This window comes from Heloderma suspectum, chromosome 1 (assembly GCF_057233095.1).
Source record: "Heloderma suspectum isolate Gila_16-S chromosome 1, 16-S_ref, whole genome shotgun sequence".
NCBI lineage: Eukaryota > Metazoa > Chordata > Lepidosauria > Squamata > Helodermatidae > Heloderma > Heloderma suspectum.
The window spans coordinates 95,147,802-95,167,737 of NC_139458.1; the positions used below are offsets into that span (position 1 = coordinate 95,147,802).

Sequence of the window (19,936 nt, forward strand, 5' to 3'; positions counted from 1 at the left end):
AAGCAGATTATCTAGACCTATTTCAGTCTGGTTTCAAGCCAGGATATGGCGCTGAAACCTCCTTGGTCACCCTGGTTGATGACCTTTGTTGGGAGAAGGACAGGGGAATGCAATCCTGTTGATTCTCCTTGATCTCTCTGTGGCTTTCGATACTATTGACCATAGTATCCTTTTGGACCAGCCCTGTGAGTTGGGGGTTGGGGTCATTTTTCAGTAGTTCTGATCTTACTTGCAGGGCTGCTACCAGAAAATAGCATTGGGAGACTATTGTCCAGCCCCATGGCACTTATGCTGTGGGATACCACAAGGATTCATTCTGTCTCCCATGCTCTTTAATATACGTATGGGAGCTGTTATCATTTGGGGTAAGATGTCATCAAAATGTAGCTGATGGCCAGTTCTATCTCTCTATTCTATCTGAATCAAGAGAGGCTGTGTAGGTATTAGATCGGTGTCTGAAGGCAATGATGGGCTGGATAAGGAAACGGAAACTGAAGCTGAATCCTGACAAGAATAAGGCGCTATGGGTTAGTGGTTCTCAGGCCTTGGAACTGGGTAGACGACCTGTTCTGGATGGAGTACGGAGTAGCACTCCCCCTAGAGGAACAAGTATGTAGCTTGGGTGTGTTACTGGATTCCAGTTTGTCACTGCAGTAGCAAGGGGCCCTTTCCCCAGATCCAGGTGGTTCACCAGCTGTGGCCTTTCCTGGGGGTTTCTCCACAACAAAGGAAGGAGAAGCAAATGGAGGTTTATCAGGATTTTCCTAGGAATCAGCTTTGGTGCACTTTGGCTCCACAAGTGAGTGCACTGCACCAGCATAAGTCACTTCAGAGAACACATGTCCAGGTGGGGCCTAGGGGCTGGAGTGAACGTCATCTGACTGGTAGGGGCTGCTCAACCAATAAAAGAGGATCCCCCCCTCCCCAGGCTCTCCCTCCCCTTTCCCCCTTCTATAAAATCCTGGGAGGTTTCCTCCTGTGTCTCGACAAAACCACTCTCCTTTTCTCCCCCCCCCCCGCATTAATTATTTCCTTACAGCATGAAACATTATAGAAACACAGCTGTAGATCCTTCTCCCTCAGCTAAAGCGTGGGATACTGCGATCCAGCAAAGCTCCACATTATCTACTCCCTTACTGCTGGCGAAGCACCTCAGAGCCTTTAGGAGACATAACCCTGTGAATACTTGAAGCACCCTGGCTCCAACCAGCCCTTTTTCTAATCCCTTTTCTCCTTTCCCTTGAAGCCCCCAATGCTGCAAAGGAGCAAAGCTGTTAATCACTTCCAAAAAGAAAGGAAGTAAACATCAAAGACAAGCCTCATTGAACACAATGGGAGTTACTTCTGAGTAGACACACATGTTTGTGGTGAGAAAGGCAAGGACAGGAAACACAGGGGTAGGAAAGCAGTCCGCTTTCTAACCCAATGCTGTGCACAATTGAAGGTGTGAATTAATTACTTCCAAATGGCAATAAACCAAACAATAGAGAATCACAGCTTTGTAGCGCTTTATAGCCTTTAGGGAATTAGTGCTTTAAAATGCGCTATTTTGATTAAGGGGGATCGCTGTAAATTCTGAAGTGCGCATTCAGGGGACAAGCCTCAATGACCACAATGGGACTAACTTCTGAGTAGACACTAATTGTTTTTTGCTGGAAAACACAGGAAGGGAAATACAGGGACAAGAAATATCCCTTGACTGGGGTCATGGTGAAAGACCTTGGATATGCTAACCTGGGCAGGGCTAGCATACCCAAGGTAAATGCAGGGGTTGGGGCACACAACAACTATACTGCCGAGAACCCGACTTAAGGAAAAGAATCGGACTTAAAATAGTCTTAGGAAATCCGTTTTTTCCATGAACAGCTCCAGGGTGGCTGCAGGATGGCCATGACGTCATGTGCCCTGAATGACCTTGAAACAGAGCCAGCTCAGAGCAAATCAACTGTGGAGACGCCCCCCAGGACTGAGATAATCTGGCCTTAGTTGTCCCTGCTAATAATGTCAGATTATTATACTGCAATGTGCTCTATGTGGAGCTTCCTGTGAGTGCTCCCCTTGAATCACCTTAAGTGCCATTTTTCTTGGTAGAAAGGTGAAGTACAAATCAAATCAAATAAAAAATATAGTTTGGAAGCTGGAACCAATGCAGAATGCTGCTGTCCAGTTACTGGTAAGACTGGCTAAAAGGAATCATATCGCATCTATCCTGAAAGCACTGCGCTGGCTGCCAGTGAGCTGCTGAGCCCAATTTAAGGTTTTGCTTTTAACATATAGAGTCCTTAATGATCTGAGCCTCATGTACCTGGAGGAGCGTCACCCCTGTTACCAGCCAACAAGGGCCCTTCAATCTTCAGGAGATGCCGTTCTCACTGTCCCCTCCATAAATGAGGTGAGGAGGGTGGGGACGTAACACAGGGCATTCTTAGTGGCAGCCCTCCATTTGTGGAACTCTCTCCCAGGAGAGGTGCGATTAGACCCCACTGTGAATATTTTAAAATGTAAGTTAAAGACCTTTTTATTTACAAAAGCATTTGGCGCATTGACTTGTTGGTTTTGGTGCTTTTAAGTTATATTATTTTTGTATTGTAAATTGTTTTATTGGGTTAGTAGGATTTTATTGTTTTACTGGTACTTGTTTTGTCAATATTGTAAGGGAGCAATCATATGGCTCCTAGACATTGTCTGAGGGGCCATAGGATACTGGGTATTCCACCCTCTGAGGCTGGAGACAGCACTCCAACCTTGGAAGGGGTAGTTGGAGATTCCCCCCACCCCTCACAGTGTGGAACGAACCATGCTGGCTGCCCTCCAAGGTTGGAAAAGTGACCTCGGAGAAGGAGGAAAGGAAGCATTTCTGTGGACAAGGAGATCGGAGAGGCCAGGTTACAAGCTATCCTGAGACCTCTCCAGCCTCCTTCCCTCCCCATACGGTGTCATTGCTAGATGGACAAAAAAGTCTGTCTAGCAAAAAATGCAGGGTGGGAGGATGAAAATTGCCTCCGCCGCTCATCCCACCCTGAATTGGATGATCAGAAGCCTCCAGGTTTAGGGGCTTCTGATCATGAGGGCGCAATAGATAGGATCTGCTCTGGGCTCCTTTGGAGGAAGGGCAGGGTAGAAACATTTTAAAAAATGAATGAATGAATGAATGAATGAATGAATGTGAGCTTACCAAATATTCAACATAACTTTCATTATCTATGCTGCATTATAAGTGACTTCACAGATGATCACATGAGACTCACATTCATAATGGAATTTCAGCAACATTAGCCACATTACATCACCAACATTTAAACTAGGCAGAGTGACTTGCCGTGCTTTTATGAGAGACAAATTCACCTTTACAGTATTATGACAACTGCCTGCCTCCTTCAAAGCAGCATTTTTACCCTCCTTCTACCACCTCTTTATTTTAGGTGTGGGAGCCTAGATATTTCAGTACTGGTGATAATGTACCTGTTTTAAGATTGAGTCATTTCACAGGCACAGAAAAACACACATCAGTTAGATCGTACTAATCAGATTGCCAGATTAGAAATTACTGTTCACATTGGAAATAACTGTTCCTTATGTTCACGAAAGCCACATTTGCAAGTTTTTGAAAGCCTTTCTAATTTTCCCTACCACATAATTCTCTTTTTTCTGTCTAGATTAAACAACCTCTTTAGCCTTTCCTCATTGGGATAATTCTCCAGCCCATCAATCATTTTCTTTATCATTTTGTGTAATTTGTCCTGTTTTATGATAGGCTTCCTGTGATCGAGTGATCAAAACTGTGTAGAATATACGAAATATAGTTATACAATAGATTTATTGTACAGCGCTGTCCGGCTCACAGATGACACCTGTCCATAGAGGCTCAGGTGTCAGCTGTGAGCCAGACAGTGTTGTACCAACTCCATCTGATAAAGCGGCTGCGCCCCTACCTTCCCGACCATCTGCTCCCATCGGTAGTACATGCCCTGGTCTCTTCTCGTTTAGACTACTGTAATGTGCTCTACGTGGGGTTACCCTTGAAGACAGTTCAGAAACTGCAGCTGGTACAGAACACAGTGGCTTGCCTGATTAAAGGCAGCTGCCGGTGAGATCACATCACTCTGGTGCTAAGGGAGTTGCACTGGTTACCAGTTGTTTTCCGAGCCAGATTCAAGGTGCTGGTTATGACCTTTAAAACCCTATACGGTTCCAGCCCAGCCTATCTCAAGGAGCGCCTCCAGCAACACCACACAGGCCGCTCAACAAGAACAGCCTCAGATGGCCTTCTGTCTGTCCCATCAGCCAGGACAGCTAGGCTGGTGAGGACGAGGGAGAGGGCCTTCTCTGTGGCGGCCCCCACTCTGTGGAACTCCCTCCCTAGGGAACTCCACCATGTCCCCTCTTTAATGAGCTTCTGCCACACGTTGAAAACTTGGTTGTTCAGGCAGGCATTTGGGGTGGGCTAGGGGAGTTTTAGAAATAAGATGTTTTTAATGTAGTATTTTATTGTTTTAAATTGTTCTTTTGTTGTACATTGCCCAGAGTGGCTGGGTGACCAACCAGATGGACGATTGATTGATTGATGCTGACAAGTTATCCCCCCCCCCATTAGTGATTCGGTAGCCAATGGCCTTGTGAAAATTAAATCTGAAAACCCCCAAAAGGGGTGAAATAGGTAAGGGAAAGGTGAACAACCAACAGACCAATAAGCAAGGACATTTGCTCCAAAATAATTTTATTGTTTTTAAGCTGTTTGTATTATTGTACATCACCCAGATTGGCTGGGTGACCAGCCAGATGGGCGATTAAGAAATTAAATAAATAAATAAAATTTAAACAATGGCATTATGATACTTTTCTATTTTTAGTCCCTTTCCTAAAAATGCTAACATTTAAGTTGTTGTTTTTTACTGTCACAAGTCAGGACAAGGTTTGGTTCCAGGTTATTTGAAGGACTGCTTACATATGCATGAACCTTCTAATGTTTTCAGATAATCTACAGAGGCCCTGCTCATTGGCCGACCACCAATATCAGTAAGGTTGACGGGCACTAGAGGTAAGGACACCTCAAAAAAAATCCTACACCAGAGATTAGGGATAATGACCTCCTAATGGTCACCTTAAATACCTTCTGTTTAGGATCTCTAATCCCCTGTGTGTGGCTTGGCAGTTTTTACTTTGAGAAAAGGAAACTCTGAGAGTTCCAAAAAGGAAACTTTGAGAAACTTTGAGAGTCTTTGAGAAAAGGAAACTTTATGAATGGCTAGCACAAAAGCCACTGAACCTAACTGTCTGAAATTTGGCAGGTTCAGTCAGCTCCAAAGGGGCTGCCAGGTCTCCAAATTCCATGCATGTATGCGGAAGCACAAAAAAATTATAGCTCTTTGCTTTGACACATTTTCTTGAAAAAAGCAATTTTTACCTGTGGCTAGCACAAACGCCACTAGGCCTAACTGTCTGAAATTTGGCAGATTCTGTCATCTATATAGGGGCTGCCAGGTCCCCAAACTCTATGCACTTATGTGGAAGCACACAAAAAATATAAGCTCTTTGCTTTGACAGATTTTCTTGAAAATAGCAAATTGTACCTGTGACTAGCACAAAAGCCACTACACCTAACTGCCTGAAATTGGGCAGGTTTAATCAGCTCCCTGGGGACTACCAGGTCGCCAAATTCCATGAATTTATCCTACAAAATAAAAAATCTATGGCCATTTCTGTTTTCCAATGCAAGTCAATGGGAAAATGTAAAAAAAAAAAAAAAGCAATTAGGACAGCTCAAAAGATCCAGGGCACAGCTCAAAAGATCTGGGGCCCATGCCCAGGTGGGCTTTCTTTAACAACATCCCTGCCTCCCACCCTGCATTTTTCACTAGATGGACTTTTTCCCACTTAGATCCATTCTCATCAGATGTTGTGCAGCTGAAATATTCAGTTTAATTGAGCTAAACTAGCTAAACTATTCAGCAATCTACCAGCATAGCTGATGTGACAAGCCATAAATACTAAGGATCCAAGTCAACAATGGCTGTATGCTCATGTACTGTGGTGACAGCAATAGATGGTTTTTAAGAAACAATCGATCTTTATGAATTGTAGGGATGGTATGATGTCCATCATCCACCTGGTGTGTTTATATATTTTATTTATTTATTACATTTATATCCCGCCTTTTTTCCTCCTTAAGGAACCCAAGGCAGAGTGCATAATCCTCCTCCATTTTATCCTCACAACAACAACCCTGTGAGGCAGGTTGGGCTGAGAGTCTGTGACTGGCCCAAAGTCACCCAGTGAGCTTCCATGGCCAAGTGGGGACTAGAACGTCCAATTTTTGTCATTGTAAATTGTATCATTCTAAATAAGCACACCTGTTGCATTCCCTGTATATTTCCACTTATGAAGACTATCCAAACATGTGCCTGGATGCTATGCATGAACATAATTTGAACAAAATATAGTCCAGAAAACAATGGAGACTTTGACCAAAATAATGACTGGGGGGGATAGGGGATAAGGCCACATGCTCTTCCTGTAAGTAACAGGATTTCTATCTGTACCTGGATTTGTACCGGAGCACATTGAACCCCTCTTTGAAAGTCACTACCATTGGTTAGTTTTGTAATTTTATGCAACATAGGCCTGCATCAATTCCCAGGTCTTCCCCATAGACTAAAGGATGGTGGTCCACAAAGGGATGTCCAGACCTAAATCTACCCTAGACATTATTCCCAGTGATATCCCTACACTTTTTTTTCTCTCTGAAGTGTTTGAATATTAATGTGTTTCCTCATGGACACTGTAGCTGAAAAAACATTTCAATTCTGGGAAAGAGGAGCCTCCTCCTCCCCGGTAATGCTGATGTTTTTTGGCTTCCAATGCATTCAGGAGGGAACAGCAACCAGCTGGCTTCTGATCACTAAATTAAACAGTCTCCAATTTTCCTTTTCCAATCTAGATATTGCAGATGATGCTCAAATCTCAGTGAAGGTGTTTCATGTTTGAAAAAGACTCTGACTGATAGGTTAATAATTCATTCTTCGTGATCCATGCATCCCTCCATCAAGTCAGATAATCAGAAAGCCAGTTATTTGGATCTTGTTACTTGAGCTCCACATAGCAATGCTTTTACATAATTAAGATTTAACATTATACCCTCTGCTTTCTTAGAAGGCTGTTATAAGAAATTACTATTGGAACAGCATTCCTGTATGTGTTATAAAACAGTTATGGGGCATATTGTCTGTTACCTTACCCAGTGCTTTCTTTATAAGAATCCATGTTTGTGTTTAGGCTCAGGAAGAATTTTGTTACACCTGGTATGTTTTCGGTTGTTTGTTAATGAAAATTATATTACCTTGCGTGTTTCCTTATTTGCGCTGGTGGCCGAGAAATTGGAAGCTAAATTGAGAGCTAAATTTGTTGTTCAACCCAGAATGTGAACTCTGTTTATGTTATGGCTTATAGCTTAACAATGCAATTATTACAACTGTAGGTCATGCAGATCAGATGCATATTGGGCATGCCACAGATAGCCATAGACCAATAGAAATTCCCTGAAGATAAAAGAACCAGCAAGATGCATCAAATAGAACACTGGATTTTCAGCCCTGAAGCACACTGTTTGGGTATATAAGGAACATAGCTCAGACCAGCCTATTTGTCCATCTAGCCCAATATTTTCTACTCTGACTGGTAGTAGAACCCCAGGATCTCAAGCAGAGGACTTCATCATCATTTACTATCTGCTTATTTTAACTAGAGATGCCAGGGATTGAACCTAGGAGTTTATGCATGCAAAGTATGTTCTCTACCACCGAGTGATGAGGTGAAACTTAATGTGTTCAAGTGACAGAATGGAATTTGCACAGTAGAGGAGAGTTAGGGGACTCTCTGGGGCAGATTTTGGGGACACATGGGGGCTATAAGGGGAATAGAGGATTGGAAAGTCCCATTGTGTGAGCAGAAGTCCGCTCGCATGATGTTGGATGTAGCTCCTGGTCTTAGGCATGTAACTATATGCCGCAAAATGAGTCTGCAGAGGAATGGGACCAATAGATCATCTTCATGACAAAGGGAAATCCAAAAAAGTGCAAAGCAATATTTATTTGAGAGTCTCAACACATTTCAATCCGCCCTTGGTCAGGGAACAATTCTTATCAAAAGACAGACTTGCAGTTTGAGTATGTACATTCTAATTAGAATGATGTTCTACTTAAATTAATGAGGAATAAATACTGGGCTTGCTCTATCCTTGATTTTTCCTTTGTCATTATGTGTGCAGCTATCCTTTGCTCTAACCTAAATCAAAGGGTTGTGAAAATAAAATGAGGTAATATTATGCTCACTGAGACATAATAAGGCAAGCTATAATTTATAAGGCAAGCTATAAATCTAAATTAACAAATAAATGATGTCTCATCTTGAAGAAAGCATGTTCTTTATAATGCAAACTTTGGACATTCTCAACTTTTATTGCTGGGAGTTGTCAACAACATGCAGAAGTATGATGGAATGAGGCTACTGTTTCATCAGATTTTTCCTGTTCTTTATTCAGGCTGCTTCCATCAAGTCTCATAATTTCTTCTGGACCAGTCTTTATTGTAATCTTACTGCTACATAATATTTTGCTAATGTCTTGCTGCATTTCTGAAGCAGGAGTTTCTGGAACAAAATATTATAATGTTTTAAGTTGATACCTTTGGAGAGTACAACACAGATGTTCACAATTTGCTCTAGTAGACTCTTATTGGACATTGCATTGCCTCAGTAGAAATCATATTGCTAGGTAAGTTTTTCATAGAATCTATGCAAATATTGCAATCACCCTATAATATGTTTATAACATGTAATCTAAGGTGAGTCAACCTGATACTACAGTCTCAATTTGGATATCATGCCAAAAGATGGTTCAGGAAGCATAACTATGATTTGATGAAATTTTCAAATTATCAAACCATAGTTTGTGATCAGCTGGCAAACCAGAACCAGAAACTATTAACTGAATTGGGTTTGCTGCTTGAGTACACTTTATATTGTATTTTCTGTGCTAATTATTGTGTGCTGTTTTTATTCTTTTAATCTTTTATCATGTAATCTGTCCAGAGAAACTTTCGTTACTGGACAGATAAAATATAATTTAAAAATTTGCAAACTGATTTGTGCTAACTATGGGTTGGCATGATTGCTCGACTGACAGTTCATGATTATGGTTATCATATGTCCCACTTCTTGAGGTTGCAGCACAATAGGAGCCATTCTAAACCATAGTTCGTATGTTCGGAAGCTCAAAACATGGTTTGCCATAATATCTGAATTGGCTACTGTGATATTCATAAATGGTGACACTCTCCTTGTTCCTCTAACATCAATGGTATTAAAATCCAAAACAGGCCAGAAGGAATAGCAGCTCCTTACATTCCTGACTAAATGCTAGTAGAGATTTTCAACACAGAAGTCTGCTTCAGGTGAGCAAAGAATCATATATACTTATCATTCTCTGATCATATGAGAATGTAACATCCAGCAAATCATAACTTAGGGCCAAATCAAACCACTATTTTTATGTGCATAAATCAATGCAATTGGATTCTTTTCAATATATTTTCATATGTTGAAGTCTTGGAAGGCTTCAGCACATGTCCAGAATCTCACGTGCCACACCCCTCAGATTTTTCAATACACAGTGAATTACAATCAGTTACATATGGAATCATTCACAAAACCATTATGGGGGCATGGCTGGTATGGACATGAGGTAAAAACGTAGATAAGCGCATATAAAATAAAACACAGTTTCAATGGCTAAAATCACAGAACATTAATCCATGTTATAGTTGATTTTACTTTATTTAACATTTATATCCCACTTTTCTGTTAAAAATAATCTAAGCAGCTCTTCTATTAACTTCAACCCATAGTAACTGGTTGTATGAGCATCTCTCTCTTTAACCTGAGCATCTGCTCGACTTTATGAACTGCGTGAGCCAAGGCTCAGAGAGGCCTCCCTAAACCAGGGGTGGGTAACCAGGTGCCCTCCAGATGTTTATGAACCACAGTTCCCATAAGCCCCAACCAGCATGGCCAATGATCAGGGATTATGGGAGTTGTAGTCTCTCTCCCCCCTTCATGGATCACTGCCTTGTTGTGGCGAAGGGGCTTGCGTAACTCAGTGAAGCCATAAGCTATGCCGTGCAGGGCCACCCAAGACAGACAGGTCATGGCAGAGAGTTCTGACAAAATGTGGTCCACTGGAGAAGGAAATGGCAACCCACTCCAGTATTCTTGCCAAGAAAACCCCATGGAACGTATCACAAGGCTAAAAGAGATGACGCCGGAAGATGAGACTCTCAGGTCGGAAGGTGTCCAATATACTACTGGGGAAGAACAGAGGGTATTTCCAAGTAGCGCCAGAAAGAGCAAAGCGGCTGGTCCAAAGCCGAAAGGACACTCAGCTGTGGATGTGTCTGGTGGTGAAAAGAAAATCTGATGCTGTAAAGAACAATATTGTTTAGGAACCTGGAATGTCAGATCAATGAATCAAGGTAAGCTGGAGGTGGTCAAACATGAGATGGCAAGATTGAACATCGACATCTTGGGAATCAGCGAACTAAAATGGACAAGCATGGGTGAATTTAATTCAGGTGACCATCATATCTACTACTGTGGGCAAGAATCCCTTAGAAGAAATGGAGGAGCGCTCATAGTCAACAAAAGGGTGGGAAAAGCAGTACTGGGGTACAATCTTAAAAATGATAGAATGATCTCAGTACGAATCCAAGGCAAACCATTCAACATCACAGTAATTCAAGTCTATGCCCCAACCACTGATGCCGAAGAAGCTGAGGTTGATGGGTTCTATGAAGACCTACAACACCTTCTAGAACTAACACCAAAAAAAGATGTCCTCTTCATCATAGGGGATTGGAATGCTAAAGTAGGAAATCAAGAAATCACCGGGATAACAGGCAGGCATGGCCTGGGTGTACAAAATGAAGCAGGACAAAAGCTAATAGAGTTTTGCCAAGAGAACACGCTGATCATAGCAAACACTCTTTTCCAACAGCACAAGAGACGACTCTACACATGGACATCACCAGATGGTCAATATCGAAATCAGATTGATTATGTCCTTTGCAGTCAAAGATGGAGAAGCTCTATACAGTCAGTAAAAACAAGACCTGGAGCTGACTGTGGCTCAGATCATGAGCTTCTTGTTGCAAAATTTCAGCTTAAATTGAAGAACGTAGGGAAAACCACTAAACCATTCAGGTATGACCTAAATCATATCCCTTATGAATATACAGTGGAGGTGAGGAATAGATTTCAGGGATTAGACCTGATAGACAGAGTGCCTGAGGAACTATGGACGGAGGTCCGTAACATTGTTCAGGAGGCAGCAACGAAATCCATCCCAAAGAAAAAGAAATGCAAGAAAGCAAAGTGGCTGTCTGATGAGGCTTTACAAGTAGCTGAAGAAAGAAGGGAAGCGAAAAGCAAGGGAGAAAGGGGAAGATATATCCAACTGAATGCAGAGTTCCAGAGAATAGCAAGGAGAGACAAGAAGGCCTTCTTAAATGAACAATGTAAAGAAATCGAGGAAAACAACAGAATGGGAAAGACTAGAGATCTCTTCAAGAAAATTGGAGATCTCAAGGGAACGTTTTGTGCAAAGATGGGCATGATAAAGGACAAAGAAGGCAGGGACCTAACAGAAGCAAATGAGATTAAGAAGAGGTGGCAAGAATACACAGAAGAACTATACAGGAAAGATCTTAATGTCCCTGATAGCCATGATAGTGCGGTCACTGAACTTGAGCCGGACATCCTCGAGAGTGAAGTCAAGTGGGCCTTAGGAAGCATTAGTAACAAGAAAGCTAGCGGAGATGACAGCATTCCAGCTGAGCTATTTAAAATCCTAAAAGATGATCCTGTTAAAGTGCTGCACTCAATATGCCAACAAATCTGGAACACACAACAGTGGCCACAAGACTGGAAAAGGTCAGTTTACATTCCAATTCCAAAGAAGGGCAACGCCAAAGAGTGTTCAAACTACCGCACAATTGCGCTCATTTCACATGTCAGCAAGGTGATGCTCAAAATCCTACAAGCTAGGCTTCAGCAGTATGCGAACCGAGAACTACCGGAAGTACAAGGTGGGTTTCGAAGAGGCAGAGGAACTAGAGATCAAATCGCCAACGTTCGCTGGATCATGGAGAAAGCAAGAGAATTCCAGAAAAACGTCTAGTTCTGCTTCATTGACTAAGCTAAAGCCTTTGATTGTGTGGATCACAACAAACTGTGGCAAATTCTTAAAGTGATGGGAGTACCAGACCACCTTACCTGTCTCCTGAGAAACCTGTACGAGGGTCAAGAGGCAACAGTAAGAACCAGACATGGAACAACCGAGCGGTTCAAAATTGGGAAAGGAGTACGACAAGGCTGCATATTGTCACCCTGCTTATTTAACTTATATGCAGAGTACATCATGAGAAATGCCGGGTTGGATGAATCACAGGTCGGAATTAAGATTGCCGGGAGAATTATCAACAACCTCCGATATGCAGACGATACCACCCTAATGGCAGAAAGTGAAGAGGATCTAAAGAGCCTCTTGTTGAGGGTGAAAGAGGAGAGTGCAAAAGCTGGTTTGAAACTCAACATTAAAAAAACAAAGATCATGGCATCTGGCTCCATCACTTCCTGGCATATAGAAGGGGAAGAAATGGAAGCAGTGACAGATTTTACTTTCTTGGGCTCCAAGATCACCGCAGATGGTGACTGTAGCCATGAAATTAAAAGACGCTTGCTCCTTGGGAGGAAAGCTATGGCAAACCTAGACAGCATAGTAAGAAGCAGAGACATCACCTTGCCGACAAAGGTCCATCTAATCAAAGCTATGGTTTTCCCAGTAGTAATGTATGGCTGTGAGAGCTGGACTATAAGGAAGGCTGAGCGCCAAAGAATTGATGCTTTCGAACTGTGGTGCTGGATGAGACTCTTACGAGTCCCCTGGACTGCAAGGAGGTCAAATCAGTCCATCCTAAAGGAAATCAGCCCTGAGTGCTCATTGGAAGGACAGATACTGAAGCTGAAGCTCAAATATTTTGGCCACCTAATGCGAAGAGAAAACTCTCTGGAAAAGACCCTGATACTGGGAAAGACTGAAGGCAAAAGGAGAAGGGGACAACAGAGGATGAGATGGCTAGATAGCATCACCGATGCAATGAATATGAACTTGAGCACGCTCCGGGAGAGAGCGCAGGACAGGAAGGCCTGGCGTGCTATGGTCCATGGGGTCATGAAAAGTCAGACACAACTGAACGACTGAACAACAAGTCTCTCTCCCTTGTCCTAAGGAGATCAGAGAGCTAGGCACAGCTCCACACCTTGGATAGCTCTTTTAGAGTTCTGACTGTTTCTGTCTGAAACCAGGAGCAGATTCACTGCCCCACTGATATCAGAGCCACTGGCCTCCACTGGCTAGGCACATATTTGTCACAGATGATCCAGGCCCACTGGAGGCATGATCATTTGGGGAAGTGCCAAGTGAACAGCTTACATCCAGCACACACTAGGGGCTGTGCTGAAGAATCCCCAGATTGTTAGAATAGAGGTCAAAGCAGTTTCCTGGGTATTTTGCCCTTGTTTAAACCCAATTCATACATTATGTTCCCTTGGTTTCTGCACAGCAGTGTTGCTGTTGTACATTGCCCATTCCAGTGGTTCCTGACCCTAAGCTCAATTATTATATTTAATATTATTATCATGTCCTATTTTGCTATGAATGCCAGCCAGCAAGGTTGACTATCTCTGTTGTTCAGCCAATTACTAGTTAGTAGTCAGGATGGAACAAGAATTGCCAGATCTACAAGCTGGGTTTAGAAAAGGCAGAGGAACTAGAGACCAAATTGCCAATATCCGCTGGATAATGGAGAAAGCCAGGGAGTTTCAGAAAAACATCTATTTCTGTTTTATTGACTATTCTAAAGCCTTTGACTGTGTGGATCATAACAAATTGTGGCAAGTTCTTGGTGGTATGGGGATACCAAGTCATCTTGTCTGCGTCCTGAAGAATCTGTATAATGACCAAGTAGCAACGGTAAGAACAGACCACGGAACAACGGACTGGTTTAAGATTGGGAAAGGAGTACGGCAGGGCTGTATACTCTCACCCTACCTATTCAACCTGTACGCAGAACACATCATGTGACGTGCTGGGCTTGATGAAGCCAAGGCTGGAGTTAAAATCGCTGGAAGAAACATTAACAATCTCAGATATGCAGATGATACCACTTTGAAGGCTGAAAGCAAGGAGGAGCTGAGGAACCTTCTGATGACGGTGAAAGAAGAAAGTGCAAAAGCTGGGTTGCAGTTCAACCTCAAAAAAACCAAGATTATGGCAACCAGCTTGATTGATAACTGGCAAATAGAGGGAGAAAACATGGAGGCAGTCACAGACTTTGTCTTTCTAGGCGCAAAGATTACTGCAGACGCTGACTGCAGCCAGGAAATCAGAAGACGATTACTTCTTAGGAGGACAGCAATGACAAATCTTGATAAAATAGTGAAGAGCAGAGACATCACACTGACAACAAAGGTCCGCATAGTTAAAGCAATGGTATTCCCCGTAGTAACCTATGGCTGCGAGAGCTGGACCGTAAGGGAGGCTGAGCAAAGGAAGATAGATGCTTTTGAACTGTGTTGCTGGAGGAAAATTCTTAGAGTGCCTTGGACTGCAAGAAGATCAAACCAGTCCATACTCCAGGAAATAAAGCCAGACTGCTCACTTGAGGGAATGATATGAAAGGCAAAACTGAAGTACTTTGGCCACATAATGAGAAGACAAGATACCCTGGAGAAGAGCTGATGCTAGGGAAAGTGGAAGGCAAAAGGAAGAGGGGCCGACCAAGGGCAAGGTGGATGGATTATATTCTGGAGGTGACAGACTCGACCTTGGGGGAGCTGGGGGTGGCGATGGCCAACAGGAAGCTCTGGCGTGGGCTGGTCCATGAAGTCATGAAGAGTCGGAAGTGACTGAGTGAATAAACAACAAACAGTCAGGATGGATGGTTGATGTTTTCTCAGTGGGAGAGAGATACAGAGGCCTCTTTGGCAGGTAAAAGCCATTTTCCTTCCCCCACTGCCTCCCAGCTAAGACCTGTATAAGCGTGTAAGAACAATAGTTTATGAGAGATAGCACAGTAGAGAGAGGGGGCCTGTAAGCTGAAGGCACCTTGGAGTGTAGGTAACTCTCTCTCTGGGAATCTGATGTTGGGCAGTAGGTCTACTGCCTGCTAAGAATGTTGTGCTGTTCACCCACACCTTTGTTTTATTATATATTTACAGAATAAACCACATATTACAGAAATGCTAGAAGTCTCCAGTGACCTTTCCTCCAAAAGGAAGTAGCACTGTGGTTGCACTGGAAATTCTCATTGCTCAGGAAGGTAGGAAATACATAAAATATTATTTAAATCAATTAATATATTTTTAAAAACCTCCATGCAGAGCAGTGGTTATTTGCTTGGTGCTTTCAAGTATTATACATTGCCAAAGTCTCCTGTGACACTTGAAGTGTCATCTTTGTCAGACTCAGAAGGTACAGTTGCCGATTATGTAAAAAGGAAAGGGGAAAGAAAATGGAGGAAAAGCTAGAAAGCAGCATCTGTTCTGTTCACTTTTCTGAGATTTCCTTCAACTGTGTTAAAGAAGAACAAACAGCTCATTTGTTTTGGAGGTGCTGCACATCTGTTTCTGCATCTAATCATTGCTAATTATAAAGGACCACATCTCGTTAATATTCCCGTTCCCAGAGCTGTGGCGTGCTTATTGCCTTCTTCTACAATGTTTACTGCCAACTTTGGACACTGCCTCATTTCATTACCAAACGCAAAAAGGTAGAGCTTTTTCTAGATCCTTGGCATGCACTACAAACTCTCGAAGCTTAATGCTAAAGCAGTGACTAATCAGGGAATTCCCACGAGGAAGCTGTGTAATAGCTCTTGCAAGGGTAACAAGGACAAGTTCCATAGCCACGGTGTTTCAAGCCAAACAAAATGCAAGCAACTCTATTTTTTTTTTAATTCTTGCACAGCCAAAAATAAACAAGCAAACCAACCAAAAGGCAGAGAAGGTAAGCCATGTCTTTCTCAAACAGAGTGGCGGTAGCATGCAAAGTTTGTGTTGCTTTATCATAGCAAGGCTAATAGCGAAATTCTATTAATTGCTGAATGTTGTTTTGTTTGGCAAATTCAGGAAGCAGTTTACATGGCTACGCAGTGCTCTGGTTCACAGTGCTTCTGAAATAGTATTATTGTAAGGGGCTAATACTGATTAAGGACAGTTCCCCGAGGAAGGAGGCCCTTTTGATGATTGAGTCATTTCCTTTCTCTGTTCTGCTTCAGTGATAACAGTGCTTCTCTCACCACAGATACACACCCCTTCTGTCCAGAGAATCCTCCAGCAGGGAATTCAGAGCTTCATGCTTTGGCCTGATGTAGAGATGGTTTAGTTTATGGCTCCTGGAGCAAGCAATGAAGCAAGCATCAGCTACAATACATCATGAAACCAGGTGTTCACCTCTCTTACAATACTACAGATTTCTATAGATCCTTTTGAAAGTAATTAATTTGCAAACGCCTATGCAATAGTTGTATAATATCCTTGCTATCACATCGTAGGGTTGCCTAATGGTCTGCATATTAAAATATCTCTTTTCTTCATTTAAAGAGCTACCATAGGTCCAAAGAAAGAACATGTAGACAGTTCTGCATTGAACGGCTCATAGAATTGATTCCAGAACTCAGCAATGAGATTTTGATCTGGCAACATTATATTGGGATGGGAGGGTGGGGGAAGTAAACAACCTACTGGAATTTGCACTGCAAATCCATAGCAAAACTGGAAATACATTCCACCTCTCTTGCATCCCAGTTTCTGTTCTAAAAGACAATGATGATTTCCCATTTAATAGACAATATACTACCCATTACACGGACTACATTTAGGAATTTAGGCTTCAAAGAGACAAACTGCAATGAAGCCGCTAGAACTAACGATATAGACACTTGAAATCCAAACAAGGCAAATAGGCAGAGCAATTCTATGGAGGTTGTGTGGAGAGAGTCCGTGATGGAGAAACCATCACATTAAAACCCTGCTGGGCACACTGCAGCCAAGGCAGAATATGGTGGAGGTGGCTCCCCCGCCCCTTTTCACTATGCCAGCTTCAAGGTTGGTGTTTCTTTCCTGTTCAGGGGGCATGCCAGGGGAATGAGAGGGCTTTGGATCCTGCAGGCCTTCCTCAATATGCCTCTGGTATGACCTTTTTTCCTCCATGTCAGTGGTGGAGCCCTGGTGACAGAAGGGGAATGGCAGCATAAATTTTCACTGCCACAAGAAGGCGGCCTCCTTTGGCAGACCTCCTTTCCCCAATTGCGGGCCTGTAGAGAGGGAGATACCTAAAATCCTACTCACCCTGCAACACCCTCTCAGGGACCATAGGAACACACTCTTAGACCCCTTATGTAAGGGTGGGCAACTTGTGGCTTACCTTTTCAAAGGGTGACATTCGCGGGGGGGGGGAGGCGCTCCGTCCCTCCCCCTGAAATTCTGGCCGGGGGGGAGGTGCTCCGTCCCTCCCCCCCGAAATTCTGGCCGGGGGTAGGTACTCTGTCCCTCCACCCCCCGAATCCTGGCCGACCGGCTCCGCAAATGGTGGCGGCTGTAGCCACCGCCGTTTGCGTCCCTGCAGTAAATGTTTATGTAACCTATCATGGCTGATTTAAAACAAAAATGCGTGTACACAAATGGCGGCGCCCATGGGCGACGCCATTTGCGTTCCTTATTTTGGCACGTCTTAGTCTATGTAAACATTTACGTAGACTAAGACGGCGAAAATAAGGGGAACGCAAATAGCGTAGCGTCTACGCTATTTGCGTTCCCCTTATTTTTGCCGTCTTAGTCTATGTAAATGTTTATGTAGACTAAGACGTGCCAAAATAAGGAACGCAAATGGCGGTGCCCATGGGCACCGCCATTTGCGTACGTGCGGGTTTTTTCTTCTTTTAAATCAGCCGTTATAGGCTACGTAAACATTTATGTAGCCTATCACGGTGTTTTTAAAAAATCTAGCCGTGATAGGCTACGTAAGTCTTTACGTAGCCTATCACGTTTTTTTGTTTTGTTTAGTTTTTTACTGGAAGTGGCAGTGGCGGCAGCTGGTCGGAAGACCGGCCGCTGCCGCCAAACCACCGCCGAACCGCCGCTGGAGCCGCTGCCGCCAAGAAGATTCGCCCAAGGTAAGTCCCGTCCCGGGGGCGGGGGGACGGGGGCGGGCAGACCGTTCTGCCACCGATTTCAGGGGGCTGAATGCGCTGGCATTCGGCCTCCCTGAGATTCGTGGTGAAATTCTCTGACATCCCTACTTGTGGCTCTCCAGATGTTTTGGCCTACAGTTATCATCCCTCACCATTGACTGTTCTGGCTAGGGCTAATGGAAGTTGTAGGCCAAAACATCTGGAGGGCCACAGGTTGCCCACCCTGTCTTTCGTGGCTACAGTTTTTTCTTCCATCCCTCCTCACCTGTCACCCCAAAATGAGGGGGAGGGATCATAACACAAAATCAATAAAACAAGGACAGGTAATTTATTTGTTTTTATTTATTTATTACATTTCTATACCACCCAATAGCAGAAGATTAGCTATCATTCATTTCCTATTCATATATGCATGTCACAGGGCTAAGAGTAATTTCATATTGCAATGTATTAAATATTTCAGATTTTTAAAAATACTTCCAGTGTCTTCCTTTTGAGCTTTTGTGCTCAAAATAAACATTATCTTGCTTATTTTCATTCACTTGCAGTAGAGCTTTGCCCTAGCAGGCAGCTTTATCTGGGCAGTTCACCTTTTGCAGAGCTTACCTTGATTCTCTTACATGCCAATAACATTTCTTATTAACATTTATTGTTTAGGAAAACTCTGTGAAGAAACAGACTGTGTGAAGAAGCACTCTAAATAAAACAGACTGGAACCAAAATAATCCAGGAGGTGGTAGATAAGCAACAGGGAAAGAGAATATTCCTTTTTCCTAGCAAAGTACTAGAACTGGCAGGTTTCCTTGCAGGTTTCTAGCTTTCACCACAAATAATAGGTATCTGGGCAAATGTTAACCTCACCTTGCTGTCTCCTGAGGCATTTCACATGTGCCAAATTTGTACACAGATAACACTCTGCATAAGAAATTCTAAACAAAGCTCGTGTTGATCATCCTATGCCTATTCCACAGCATGAACACACTTGGATGCTAATCATGGCTTCCCAACCTGTGTACATGTAGCAGAATGGATGCAACTAGCTTTACATGAGCCAAGTGAAAGTCCCAGCATATCCCAACAATCTTGTACTGCAACAACCTTTGCAGAAGGACTTACTTTATCAAGATGTTGCAGATAGTATGCCCATTATCCACTGCTTTGTGGTTGTCTCACTTTTTCTAGATGGGTGCTTTTGAAATGACATTTAAGGCCAGCAAAGAAAGGCTATCATGTCTGAGCTCAGCTTAGACCTTTCAAAGTGCTTTTCCTCTGGAGGTGCAGTAATTGCTTTACGATTAGACAGGAAGCTGTATCAGCATTATTGCTCTAAAGGAGCCAGTGTTATCAAAAGACAACACATCGGGGCCTGTCCTCACAGGAAGGGCATTGTGAGTAATCAGCAGTGCTTTAATCCAATTGGTTGTGCAACCTTTCATGTGGATGGTAGAGTATTTAGGGGGAAATATCTGACTACACCATCATGGATGTCAAAGTTTGGTGGAAGGGGGTTCACCCCAATTGTACACACATTGCGATTTGTATCCAAACATAGGTGCATTCCATTCCGCCTCTTAGTAGGGGCTTTTCCAAATATGAATATTCACAAATCAAGCAACAAGGAGGTAATATATTTCATA

The 19,936-nt window shown here is 43.1% G+C and overlaps 1 protein-coding gene across 7 annotated transcripts in view; it reads right to left on the reverse strand.

Annotated features, from left to right (window-relative positions):
* Positions 1–8,065: 8,065 nt before the first annotated feature.
* The window catches only part of LOC146357592 (uncharacterized), a 107,418-nt gene continuing 95,547 nt past the window's right edge, over positions 8,066–19,936 (reverse strand). For 5 of the 7 annotated variants that reach the window (XM_084851908.1, XM_084851859.1, XM_084851849.1 and 2 more), the window contains 2 exons: positions 16,420–16,502; positions 8,404–8,643 (listed from right to left, as the gene is read on the reverse strand). In XM_084851908.1, the coding sequence (XP_084708034.1) occupies positions 8,468–8,643; positions 16,420–16,502 (259 nt within the window). In that variant the 3' untranslated portion in view covers positions 8,404–8,467. Of the gene's footprint in view, positions 8,644–16,419; positions 16,503–19,936 lie in introns of all 7 variants that reach the window. The other 2 variants (XM_084851869.1, XM_084851879.1) reach the window with 2 other exon arrangements.